Source organism: Aegilops tauschii, chromosome 6 (assembly GCF_002575655.3).
Source record: "Aegilops tauschii subsp. strangulata cultivar AL8/78 chromosome 6, Aet v6.0, whole genome shotgun sequence".
In the NCBI taxonomy this organism is placed as follows: Eukaryota; Viridiplantae; Streptophyta; class Magnoliopsida; order Poales; family Poaceae; genus Aegilops; species Aegilops tauschii.
Genome location: NC_053040.3, coordinates 37,847,838 through 37,861,463, shown reverse-complemented (window position 1 = coordinate 37,861,463; position 13,626 = coordinate 37,847,838). Strand labels below are relative to the sequence as shown.

The 13,626-nt window shown below is 47.0% G+C and overlaps 1 protein-coding gene across 1 annotated transcript; it reads left to right on the top strand.

Moving 5' to 3' along the window:
- The first annotated feature begins 494 nt into the window (after nucleotides 1–494).
- LOC109769267 (wall-associated receptor kinase 4) lies at nucleotides 495–3,781 on the top strand. The gene is made up of 3 exons (XM_020328016.4): nucleotides 495–1,537; nucleotides 1,644–1,808; nucleotides 2,594–3,781. The coding sequence occupies exons 1-3, from the start codon at nucleotides 502–504 to the stop codon at nucleotides 3,577–3,579; spliced, it is 2,187 nt and encodes a 728-aa protein (XP_020183605.1). The 5' UTR covers nucleotides 495–501; the 3' UTR covers nucleotides 3,580–3,781.
- Nucleotides 3,782–13,626: the final 9,845 nt, after the last annotated feature.

The window sequence follows — 13,626 nt, the reverse complement described above, 5'->3', positions numbered from 1 at the left end:
TCGCCTCGACATGCTTCCAACTGTTGTTACTATTCTCACTGCTTCCCCATTTCATCAGCCATATGCCTTGTAGTTCGACGAAATTTCCTAATTGTACGCATGAATTGCTTGTTTCAATTAAGTTGCACCAATGGGCCATGTGTTCTAGTTTAGAGGTTGTTGCAGAACATATTTTTTTTGTTAGTCTGCACGATGTATACAAGATGAAGAGTTCGGGACCAAACAACAAGTGGTTAAATAAATTAGTACGCAAAAAAAGAGAGATATCAGTCCCATTGTCAATTTAATTTGTTTTATACTGTAGGTTTGAGCTATATAACGTGGAATCACGTCGGCATCGATGGGATCAGCTTACTTTGTGTAACAGTCTGTCAGGCGACGACTTGACCATGGCGATTGCATGAAGTCTACCCGATCGATCAGTTGACCCTTGATTATATACAGAGCATGCAGTGGTGTGCAAGCTATCATTGGCAGAACAGAACCCACCACTGCTCCACCATGCCCACGCCCTCCCGATCCCGATTCCTGCCATTGCCAGTCCTCCTACTCATCCTTGCAGGTGCAGCAGCCATTGCGGGTGAGCAAGATGAGCAGCAGCCGATCACGCATCCGGGCTGCCCGGACAAGTGCGGCAACATGAGCATCCCGTTCCCCTTCGGCCTGATGCCCGGCTGCTTCCGCGAGGGCTTCCAGGTCACCTGCGATCACTCCTTCGACCCGCCTCGAGCCTTCCTCGCCGGCAGCGACCCTGACACGACGACGAACCTCATCACGCTCACCGAGCGCGACGAATCGGCGGTCTCCGACGACCCCGATCTGGTCTACTCGTACTCCAACACCTCCAGCTGGGGAGTCGAGCTCATGGACGTGTCGATCGACAGGAGCGAGGCACGGGCGTACGGCCCCGTCACGTCCCGCTGCAGCACCAGCATCGCGCAATCCAAGCTCAAGGAACAGGCCATGACGCTGGAGGAGCCGTTCGCCGCCTCCAAGACGCTCAACGTCGTCGTCGGCGTCGGTTGGAAGGTCGGCGTCACGGACGGCTCAAGCTCCAGCTCCTACACGACGACGTTCGCCTGCCGCTCGGAGCTCGCCGCCAGCCATCTCGAGCACGCGAGGAACGGGTCGTGCACGGGGCGGGGCTGCTGCGAGGCCGCCCTGAGCTCGGAGCCCGGCTACGGGATCGTGCCGGGGGTCAGTGCCGAGAACAACACCCTATGGAGGACCAACCCATGCTCCTACGCCATGGTGATCGAGAAGTCACGCTACACCTTCTCGACGCCGGACCTGTACGTCGACAAGGTGCTGCCGAAGAAGTTCCCAAGGGGCGCCCCGGTCGTGCTCGACTTCGCCATCGTCGGGGACGCCGCTTGCCCGGTGAAAGGCCAGCGGCCGCCGCCAGACAACGCGTGCGTCAGCAACAACAGCCATTGTGTCAACGCGACGGTTGGCCAGTCGAGCTACGCACTCAGCTACGTGTGCAAGTGCTCCGAGCACTACCAGGGCAATCCTTACATCGCCAATGGCTGCAGAGGTTTGTCGAAATGTTTTGATCTACACAGGTTAATAATTTCCATCCTTGTTTAGACGATTTATTAACTCAGATTTCGTATCTTGATCCTTGATTTCAACTTCTCAAGACATCGATGAGTGCAAGTTCCCAGATATATATTTTTGCTCAAGCAAGGGCATATGTATGAACAGACTTGATGGCTATGATTGTCCATGCAAGCCTGGAATGAAAGGCGATGGAAAATCAGGACACTGTGCAGAAACATTCCCCCTAGTAGCCAAGGCGATTGTGGGTAAGTAAATGGCGTGTATATTTATGTATTTGTGTTTAGAAAAATGTTGAATTTTGAGCTTTTCTTTCTAGAATATGTTGTGGTACACTATTCCTGTCTTATTCTCCTACATATCACTAATTTTAGAATGCGTAAATAAGTTTTTATAACTTTAATTGCTAATACACATTTAAGCATTTATTTTTTCTACTATATAATATATTTGCATCCTCATTTATTACCAGATCCATTCTATGGAATACCTTTATTTCGTTATTAGCTATTTATACTAACACCCGAAAAAAAGCTATTTATACTAACATGTAAACATAAGAACTTAGTGTTGGATGTTTATATTGGATAGCTTTTCTTCAAACTTCTTGCATAGCAAGTTAATATATCTAAAACATAAAATTAAACATATTGAAATAGTAGGTCAAAAGGGTGAACATGGGCAACTAGTTTTAAATTGGGGTCACCTAGTATGACAGGATGGCCTGCACATTTGCCGTCATCTTTGACCAGATGTGGAACCTAGTGTGAGCTTTCATGGTCCTCCTCTTAGGGCACTCACAATGCATTGTTTCTTATTCGCAAAAATAAATAAATGCGTGGTTTCTTAAGTTGTCATCCTAGGTGTGATAGATTTGTAGAGACAACCACCCAAGTGCATTATCTCTTAGGGCAGTCTCAATGCATTATATTTTAATTAAGCTATATTGTTGATGGTGTTATTTCATTTTATACTATATTTCTACTAGATCATTTATTGGGAACTTGTGAGTAAGTTTGTTTTGTCCATGCAGGCACAATCGGTTGTATTTTTGTCATTGTAGTTATGTCATTTCTACTTCTTCTTAGCAAAGAGAAAAAGAAGACAAAAGAGTTCTATGAAAAGAATGGTGGGTCTACACTAGAGAAAGCAAAAATTATAAAACTTTTCAAAAAGGGTGAGCTCATCCCTTATTTGAAAGATACCAATTTTATTGGAAATGGTGGTTTCGGTGCAGTTTACAAGGGCATCCTTGGTGATGAATTAGTTGCAATCAAGAAGACGATTAGTGGTAGTCTGCTAGAGAATGAACAGTTTGCAAATGAAGTCATCATCCAATCCCAAGTCATCCATAAGAACATTATCAGGCTCATAGGTTGTTGCCTGGAAGTTGATACCCCATTGCTAGTATATGAGTTTCTTTCCAATGGTAGCCTCCATGACATTCTTCACGGCAATGACAACAAACCTTTGAACTTGGATACACGTTTAAGAATTGCTGCAGAATCTGCAGATGGTCTAGCTTACATGCATTCAAAAACAATCACCAAAATCCTACATGGTGATGTCAAACCAGCAAATATACTGTTGGATGATAGGTTTGTCGCCAAGATTGCAGACTTCGGCATATCGAGGTTGATTGCAAGAGACAAGCAACACACCGCAAAAGTCATCGGTGATATGAGTTATATGGATCCAGTATATTTACAGTCAGGCTTGCTTACTGAAAAGAGTGATGTCTATAGCTTTGGAGTTGTGCTCTTGGAACTTATTAGTAGGAAGAAGGCCATGCACTCTGATAACAACAGCTTAGTCAACAGTTTCATTGGAGCTCATAAAAGAGGGGAGAGGGCAACCGAGTTGTTTGACAAAGAAATTGCTGTAGGAGAAGATTTGGAGATTCTTCAAAGTCTAGCAGGGATGGCAATCGAATGTCTCAGCCTTGAGGTGGATCAAAGACCAGACATGACAGATATAGCACACCGCCTTCTCATACAGAATAATTCGCGTAATGCATAAGTTGTTTCAAGTAAGTTGTTTATTTAGTTAACATATATGTATGGCGTCAAATAAGGACAATTCACATCAACAATTTTTTATTTTGCTATTTTGAGCAGAATATTTTCAATAGATGTAGGGGATGTGTCCATCAATTTCATGAAATTTCTTATTTCACTGTAACTCACTCATTGTGCCATATTTTGAAGTTACCAAATGTATGTATTGCATGGATTCACCATTTTTTTTTCTAAATGTATGTATCGTGCTACACTGAAACATGGGTACCCAATAGTGCAGTATCAGCTTGGCTTCAACGGAAGGGGAAGAGCAGTGGCCTTGTTGGAACCCGAGCGGCGGCGACCTACTATGCACTACTCTTCCTTGCTGCCGGCGGCGCCCGTGGACGTGCCAACTTCATGGTCCTGGGGGTGGGGCGCGGCCTTGGCGGAGCTGGTGATGTCCACCTCCTCGTCGCTCTTGTCGAACACCTCGTCCGCCACCTCGTCCATCTCCTTCTAGGCGGCCTGTAATTTCGCCTGACATTGGCGATACCGCCAGCGGACGCGGCGGATGTCACGGGTGGAGTGTTAGGAGTCGAGCGGCACCGCCTGCTCCGCCAAGTCTGCGTCCAACGCGATGGCCATGCCGACGATGAGTTGCTCCTCTGCTTGCCGATGCTCGTCGAGGAGATGGAGGTTGTAGGCTTGGTTGGCCTGCGCCTCCTGGAACTTGGCCTCCCGTTCCCCCCGCACCATGTCCATATAGTGGGCACGAGCCTCGTGATGGTGATGCTGGCATGCATCGGCGAGGAGGGTGACACCAGCTCGTCCTCGACCACATCTCCCATTGAGACATCATCGACCTTTGTCTGCCTACCGGCCTACCACCCGCAACAATGGCGGCCATCTCCTTCTTCTGGTCAGATGAGAGGCTATCCCAGAGGGATTTGAAGCACGAGGAGGCTATGGTGGGTGTGGTGCGGAGAGGAGAAAGGGGTCGTAGGATGATGACTACGGCTATGGCCGGGGTTGGAGTTTATATAGCGGGTGGATGTCAATGGTCGGCGGCAGACAAACGGATGGGTGACGCCGGAGTAGGTTCCTCGGCAACCACATATTGTTAATGCAGGGTGACGGACCGCTGCGGTGTTGTTTGAATGCGGAGCAGTCACGTGCACCGGAAAGTGGCAGACAGACGCTCTCTCAGAGCTTCAATGTCGGCAACAATGAGAGGCCGCGTTCGCTCTAGCCGGGCATGAATGTGGCACTAACGCTCTAGAGTGGCGCTGACCGTTGCGGGCGGGAACCGCGCACGGGCGAGGCAGCGGGTCAATGGTAGGCCAGGGCAGTCAGAAGCAGATGTGGCAGCGATCCGGATGCCCGTAAATGCCCCTAGTTTGTCTCCGGTTTAGAGCATCTCCAATAGATGGTCCAAAATTTGGCGGTCCAAAACCGGAGATGTAAAATTTGGACCGCCAAAAAGTGCGTTTTGGAGCTCCGAAAAAAGATCAACTCCAACTGATGGTCCAAATTGATGGTCCAAAAGAGCAACTCCAATAGATGGTCCAAAATGAAGATGTAAATTCCTGAAATTCCTGAAATTTTGCCAAGTCTGAGAATCACTTAGCTGTTTTCAAAATGCTACAACTATTGTTCTGTACGTCCTATGATTTTGTGCCTTATATCAATTTGGAGCATTTTTCTGTGATCTACATGTTAGTACCAATTACATCCATATTAGAGCTCATTTGCTTGGTCATCAACAACACTAAAGTAGCTATGAAAATAAAGCTGTTTTCTGCTTTTCACTTAACATAACTTAGCATTTTGTGATTGATGCATTAATTGTTTTTGTATGTACACATATTAACTCCCGTCTTTCTTCTTTTTTCTAGCCCTCCGGATCGAGCACAACTTCGGTATGAGCTGCGTTTTTGGCCTCAGACGGTCCAAAACTTAGTTACTTTTACATTTGGACCATCTATTGGAGATGCTCTTATGGGGAAAAGTGCGTCCAAACTGCCGAGCGGACCAATATAGGCCCACGTTGGATGGCAAAACATGTCCCGACCGCGCGGTCAAGACGTATGCGGATGGTTGGGTGAAAGCTTTGCAAGCAACCGCTCAAGAAAATAAGCTTTGCAAGCTGCTGCTTCTTTTCTTAATTCGCAAAAAATAAAATAAAATAAGCTTCTACTTCTTTTTTCTTTTTGAGGAATAAGAGCATCTACAACCGGGCATTCCAAACCCGCCTCAAACGCTTGGGCGGGGTCCAGTGACCGGTCAGAAAAATCCGACCCAGACGGGCGCCTCAAACGGGCCTTAAACGCCCGGGATGACTGGCACCCCTCATATCCCGCCCAAATATGGGGAGGATATGGGGAGACTTGGACGCGACCTAGAGTGTCCGCCACGTCGGACTAACAGTCGGGTTCCACATGAAAACACTCTGAAACCTGGTGGCCTGAAGCTCGTCTCCTCCGTCACCGCGTGGCGCCGCTCTACGGGCCGCATAGTGCCCTAGCCTGGCTATTTAAGCCGGCCGCTGGCACCGAAACCCTACCCATCCACATTTCACCCCTCCCGCCCGCCGCCACCACCACTTTCCACTCACCGTTCGCCACCAGTAGTAGCCATGCATCCACGCCGCTGGGTAAGGAGCTACACATATCTAACGCCAGAGCACCGGCTGCAGCTCCTTGAACATATCTTGGCAAGGCACGAAGCTCGGATCACCGCGTGGCTACCTCTGGACTCGGTGGATCTGGAGAAGGACTTGGAGGAGGACGAGGACGAGAAGGATGGGGAGGACGCGAAGCAGGAGGAAGAGCAGGAGGAGGACGGGGAGGGTGCGAAGCAGGAGGAGCAGGACGAGAAGGACATGGGGGGCGTGGGGGACGCGGATCTGCAGGCGATCCTTGATTCCCTCCGGCTGGAATCGGCGGCGGAGGCCAAGCGTCATTGTCTGCAGGAGGCGGAGGCGGAGCACGCCGTGGATGTCAACCAGATGCTCGCGTATACGGATGAGGAGGAGGAGCCAGATCCCTCCTATGCTCCCATCTACCCGGCGCCCGGCACCGACGTCGTGGACATTTCAGACCACCAAGCGTAGTTAGGCTAGTGTGATGTGCATAGTACGTATGATTTTTTTTGCATGTTTTATATGGATCTAGAAGATGAAATATGAGGTACTTGGATGTATAGCACCATGTATTAGATGTGACCAGTCAATGCCGCGGACGTGCCCGATAGCGTCCGCAAGCGTTTGAGGGGCCGAATTTGCCTAGTACGGCTATAAATGCTCTAAAGCTGCAGGCTTTATTTGGCAGAGGGCAAAAAGGGGATGTACTTCACAAATTGCAACCCAACATTTGGGCTCAGAAAGGAATGACAATGGGGGATTCTACCTCCTAGAGATCAACTCCCGCTTTCAACCCACGAACAATAAGAGTCTGAAACTTCTTTCGTACAAATTTTATGAAACCATGTGCGATGGCTCGAATTCATAGTCAATCTTATACTCAGGACTAGCAGCATATAACACAGGACTAGCAGCGGCCCGAGAGCAAACGTGCCGATGCTTGCATGTGCCATCGATGCTCATTGTGTTCCTAACACTTCTCAGGCACACATCAATACTTCTATTCTACTCTGGTTGTGGTCGTTTGATGGGGGAGACGTCCTTTTATTGCGATAGACTCGCCATTACATTCATTGCCACAAAATATTTGGTCATGATGGGAGTTATATTCATTTTCTTTACTTCAATACATTTATATTTCATACTACTCATTTACTTTGATTGTGGGTTCATGTATATTCATTTTCCTTACTCCAATACATTTATATTTCATACTACTCATTTACTTTGATTGTGGGTTCATGTAAATGAATCTATCTAACATCTTATCGCAGTGAGAAATCTCATATACTAGTCTCATTAATATGATACTAGTGTATGATACTACCTTGACAATGCATAGTACTGCATCCGTTTTTATTTACTCTGCATATTAAAGTTGACTGAAGTCAAACTTCATAGAGTTTGACCAAGTTAATAGGAAAGAATATAAATATTTACGATAACAAATCTATATGATGCGAAAGTACGTTCAATAATGAATCTAATGGTATTGATTTGTTATTATACATGTTATTATTTTTGTCTATAAACTTTGTCAAAGTTTATAAACTTGACTTTGACCAAAACTAACATGCGGAGTAAATAAAAATGGAGGAAGTATCATAGATGACCTTATTTATTGTCATGCATGACTCATAGTAGCACATCATTTAATATGATACAATATCATACTATGATACTCAATCCTCTCATTCTTTATTTAGTTATATGTCATCTCATCTAAACTGCTTAGTTGACATGCATGATACTTCATAGTATGATACTCCCACTCTAAGCAGTTTTAGCCTGGTCACAATGAGAAGTATCATATGCATGATACTAGTGTGTGATACTACATTCACAATGCATATTATCATAGATTGGTATGATAGGGATCTTATTTATTGTCATGCATGACACATACTAATACTCCCTCCGTTCCTAAATATAAGTCTTTTAGAGATTCCAATATGGACTACATACGGAGCAAAATGAGTGAATCTGCACTCTAAACTATATCTATATACAACCTTATGTAGTTCATATTGGAATATTTACAAATACTTATATTTAGGAACGGAGGGAGTACATCATTTAATATGATACGGTATTATATCGTGATACTCAATCCTCTATTTTCTCATTTAATTGAGTGTCACCTCACCAAAAATGATTAGTTGGCTCGCATGATACTACCAATAATACTCCATTGTGACCAGCCTTAGGCACTAGTAGAAAAAGGCCCATTTTCCCCGGTTCATAAGGCCCATTTGTCCCGGTTCCTGAACCGGGACTAAAGGGTCGGTACTAAAGCCCTATACCTTTAGTCCAGGTTCTTACACCAACCGGGACAGATGGGGCTCCACGTGGCCGCTTTGGCTTGCCCAGGCAGGGGGGCCTTTTGTCCCGGTTGGTGGCACCAACCGGGACCAATAAGCGTCCACGCATCAGCATTTCAGGGGCTGGGGTTTTTTGGGGGGGGGGGGGGGTTGGGGGTTTTGGGGGTTTTGTAGGGTTAATTTAGGGGTTTCATATATTGTGTTAGCTAGCTAATAGAGAGAAGTGTCCTCTCTTATCTCCATGGTTGGTCGACGCTACGTACTATACGTATAGAGAGGACTCGACACACTAGTTAGTAAGCAAATGAAGGGAACCATTAAGTACAAAAGATCGTCATGAACATATATATGCAGAGAGAAGTGATCGACCTCTCCTTCTCCGAGAGATTGGTCGAATAACAAGTTTTCGTATATCTACCTGACGCTACTGGCTACATATATACAATATTAAGATCTCTTACAATATAATCCCCTAATTATATATGAACTCAGCTTCCACATGGTATTCTCCGGCTTTATTGATGACGTGGTCAAGAAAGAATCCCGCCAATTCCTCTTGAATTGCTTTCATGCGATCTTGTGGTAGGAGTTCATTCCGCATCTGCCACGTCTAATTTGAAGAAGGGGGTTAATACATATATATGAATGAAACTCAACAGAAATGATGGTGTAATAAAATGAAATTGTGAATATTATTGCTTACGCACATCATATTGTCTTTTAGAGTAGCCCCGCTTATTTTTGCGAGTCGCGTGTAGATGAACTCGCACATGTAGTATCCACAGTAATCATTCCCGGGTTCCTGCCACAAGCACTTTACGAGAAACAGAGGTCAATCAAACTGATAATGGAGCATTATAAATGGCATTGATGAAAGTAGCTAGAATCAACGGGATCGAGATGCGCGGAACTAGCTAGCTAGTAGTACTTACTTTCGGGTATGTAAATCGCAGCTCCCCCGGCAGTCCCGGAGATTGTGCGGTGAATAGTTTCCAAACCCTACGAGACAAGGAAAACAATTACTTGATATCAGGAAATGAACAAATTAGTTGCCGATATGGTGCGATAATGATCGATTGAACTTACTTCGCGAGCATTTTAGTCATGTCCGCATATTCCTCGGGATCTTTTCGTCTCGAGTCTAAGACGGTTACAAGTCCCTGCTCAAGCTTAATCTCTAGGAGAATATAGTGGAACCTGCATGCATGCATAACTCATCAATTACATTACTATAACCTCGAGTAATAAGGGAAACCGAATATGCACAAGACAGTAGCACTCACTTGAAGTTGTAAGGAAAGAGTATTGTATCTTTGTTTTGATTTATTAGCAACGATTTGAGCAAGTTGTCCTCGGTGTCTTTGGCATGAAATTTAACCGTAAATTCATTTATGAGATTTGTGTTAATGAACCCAATATCACAGATTTCTGCTTTTCTGCATTCGACGATCTTCAATCTGCATGATATAGTGAGGATAATCATATATACATGCAATAAAAGAGCTGAGCTATATATAGAGACTTAATGACACAAGTAGTACTTACAGACAGTAGCAAGTGACCGCTAATTTATCGAGGGCCTTTTGATTGAAAAACTGGAAGAACTCCTCAAATGGAAGAGTCAACAGTTCAATTCCAACGAGGTCGTGCTCCTTTTTAACTCTCAGCATCAAAGTATTCATCCCCCCAGACTCTCTGCAGGTTTTCATGTACCAATTATGGAATCTTCGCATCATCGTTGTTAGAGATCTTTCATCTTTGACGAGAGGCTTCCCGTAATGGTATTTGTGTTCGTCCACCTCCATAGTATCATAATGTACATCATCGGGCAGGTAATCTCCAAGATTGGTATTGGGCAAAATCTCCGGATGATTAGCGACGATATCGCTAGACACCCTGAGCGGGGGGCACGATTGGTTCGCTTGTTCGCCGAGCTGGGCAATTTTTTCCCAGCTCATCATTCTGCTAACCTTCGATCACTGATAGTACTTCCCGACTGCTCCGCTTCGATATATGCCTTTTCAGTAATGCGCTCATAGTTGTTTTTCGGCGGAGATGGTGGTGGTTTCTTCAGGGCATCGATAGTGCGCTTTGCTTTCACCGGATCTATCTTCTCCTCTGGAGGTGGATGTTTCTTTGCTTTCACCACTTCAAAGAAGTCCCTCACTTGGGCTTGACAGATCTCCGTTTTCCTCCACGGTCCTCTCGTATGGTAACTTCTCTAGAGGCTTGAGAGATCGATCGAATCTGTATTGCCTCCCGCCTCTGGCTGTACTGCTAGACGCCGGAGCAGACGGAGCGGCCGTGGCTGTCTTCTTTCCTTGCTTATGAGGCGGAGGAAAAGGACTACGACACACCGGAGCAGCCGGAGCGGCAGCAGGTCTCTTCCGCCCTTGCTGACGAGGCGGAGAAGGAGGAGGTTGGCTGCTCGGGCGCGCCGGCGCAGGCGGAGAAGGAGGCGGAGTGCCCTGATCACTCACCGGAGGAGGAGGCGGAGTTCCCTGACTCGCCGGAGGAGGAGGAGGAGGCAGAGGCGTCCAGTTCGAAAGGTTGATGAGCTCCTTCCGCCATAGGCATGGAGTCTTCAGAGCAGAACCCAGCCGAGTCTCCCCTTCACCGGTAGGGTGGTCAAGCTCGAGCTCCTCAAATCCCTTCGTTATTTTGTCCACCGTCACCCCAGCATATCCTTCTGGAATAGGACGGCAGTGAAAAGTTGCGCCGGGTTCAGGAGGTCGAACTGAGCCGACAGCCGCCTTGACTTTCAAGTTCTGCCATTGCGTCATAACGTGGCAATGTTGAGACTCCGTGATAGCATCCACGGGGTAGCTAGTAGGAGCCGTGAAGACAGGCTCCAGTTGAAGCAGCTCGGTGGAAGCCACGCTGCTTCTCCACTGAGATGGCGGGGTAGCTTTGGGGGTAGCTTCGGCAGGTCGCTTGCTGTGAACTGCTTCTCGTTCCTCTAGCGCTTGTACCCTTGTGTGCAGCTTTTGCAGTTGGGTATGCTCCACTTTCCTCCTCCTCTCCTGGTATTTGTAACCGCCTGCGTCTGGAAACCCAGCCTTCCACGGAACGGAGCCTGGCATGCCTCGTGTCCGTCCAGGGTGCTCAGGATTCCCGAGGGCCATTGTGAGCTCATCGTTCTCTCTGTCTGGAATGAATGTCCCTTGCTGCGCTGCTGCGATATAGTCCTAAAGCTTCGTGATGGGTATTTGCAGTTGCTCGTTCGTCCAAACGCACTTCCCTGTTACAGGGTCCAAGGTTCCACCAACCCCGAAGAACCAAGTCCGGCAACGGTCTGGCCAGTTCAATGTCTCTGGTTCGACCCCTTTATCAAGCAGGTCATTCTCAGCCTTGGCCCACAACGGCTGGGCTTTGAGGTTGCCACCTGACCCCGTGCGATGGTGATGCTCCTTCTTTGCAACATTTATCTTGTCTATCGCTGACGTCTTACTACTCTTGTCCGATGTCTTGTGGGCCACAAATGCGTCCCAGTATTCTCTGATCTTCTCATACCGGCCGGTGAATTCTGGTGTCTTTTCTTTGTCGACAAACGTTGTTTTCAGCTCATTCTTCCACCTCCTGAATAGATCTGCCATCTTCTTAAGAGCATGAGACTTGATCAATGGCTCTTTAACTGGCTTCTCCGGATCTTCCTCTGGTGGTAGGGTGAAATTTTCCTTCAGCGCATCCCAAAGATCATCTTTCTGCCTATCGTTGACATAAGACACCTCAGGGTCTTCCTTCTTAAGCTTATACCATTGGTGGATGCTGATCAGGATCATGTCCCTAACAAGAACCCCACACTGAGCAGAAAATGCTTCCTTGGTCCGGATGGGTTCAATCGGTTGGCCATATCGCGCGATTGCTGTGATCGTGAACCTTTCATCCGAGTGCAACTTTTCTTCGGGCCTCGTTTCTTTACCAAAGTTGTGCTCGATCCGAAGGGCTAGAAAAAAGAAGAAAGACGAGAGTTAATATGTGTACATACCAAAACAATGAATGCATCAATTAGCTAGTCAGCAGAGGCTTAATTAATATATATACCTGGCCGGACTCTGTTCGGTCGCCGGAGCCGTCATCACGTTCTCCTTCTTGCACCGGCATTCGGTCACCGGAGCCATCATAATCATGTCCTTCCTCCTCCGTTATTCGATAACCGTAGCTTGCTTCACCCTCCCCTTCCAGACCATCGATTTCGTTGAGATACGACATGACATCACCTCCGGCTGCGATTATGTCCCCCAACACCTGTTCCGCGTCCTCGTCTCGGCCGTGCTCCATAGTTTCTGCAAATATTACAACATGGCAATTATTATACAAACATGACAGATGGATATATTAGTGGAAAACGTAGACCTAGCTAGCTAATCACAACAAGGAATCATATTAGTGGCCTCGACGCTTCTCTAGGGTTTGGGGTGGCCTTGGCAACGCTTCAAGGGTTCGGGGTGGCCTCGACGACAACGCTCTTTTAACTTGGTAAATTTGGGTGGCCTCGTCAGCGCTTCTAGGGTTTGGATCAACTTGTGCACATTGCTAGACCCTCGACCCTCGACCGCTCGGTGATCCACGACCCTCTACGTACCCTATTTCCCGACCCTCTACCCCCTCATGTCACGTTTGTCTAGTGTCAAAGGATTCAACAAAATCATGTCTTCATCACTAGGCGAAAGTAACAGGTGCACGATGGTACGAAGCTCTCTAAAGTTATTTTGGAACGGAGTCCCAGATAGGATAATTTGCTTTTTGGTACAAAGTTCAGCAAGATCCTTTCGAATATCTCTATTTGGAAGGCCTTTGCTAAAATTCGTACAAAAAGGCGAATTATCCTATCCGGGACTCCCTTCCAAAATAAATTTGGAAAACTTCGTACCATCATGCCCTAGTTACTTCCGGCTAATGATGAAGCCATGGATTTTTTAATACTTTGACACTAGGCAACCTCTCGGCTCCTGGCGATCCTCGACCCTCGAACCCTCGGCGACCCTCGACCCCTCGGAGTTCCTCGACCCTTGAACCCTAGGCCCCTCGACGACCCTCAAACCCTCGACCCTCGAACCCTCGGTGACCCTCAAACCTCTACCCTAGTTCCCGACCCTCGCTC

Excerpts from the sequence above, each read along its gene's own strand:
- LOC109769267 (XM_020328016.4), top strand. The coding sequence starts at position 502 with ATGCCCACGCCCTCCCGATCCCGATTCCTGCCATTGCCAGTCCTCCTA. Across the intron at positions 1,538-1,643 it reads CATCGCCAATGGCTGCAGAG|ACATCGATGAGTGCAAGTTC; the intron begins GTTTGTCGAAAT and ends CAACTTCTCAAG. Across the intron at positions 1,809-2,593 it reads AGTAGCCAAGGCGATTGTGG|GCACAATCGGTTGTATTTTT; the intron begins GTAAGTAAATGG and ends TTGTCCATGCAG.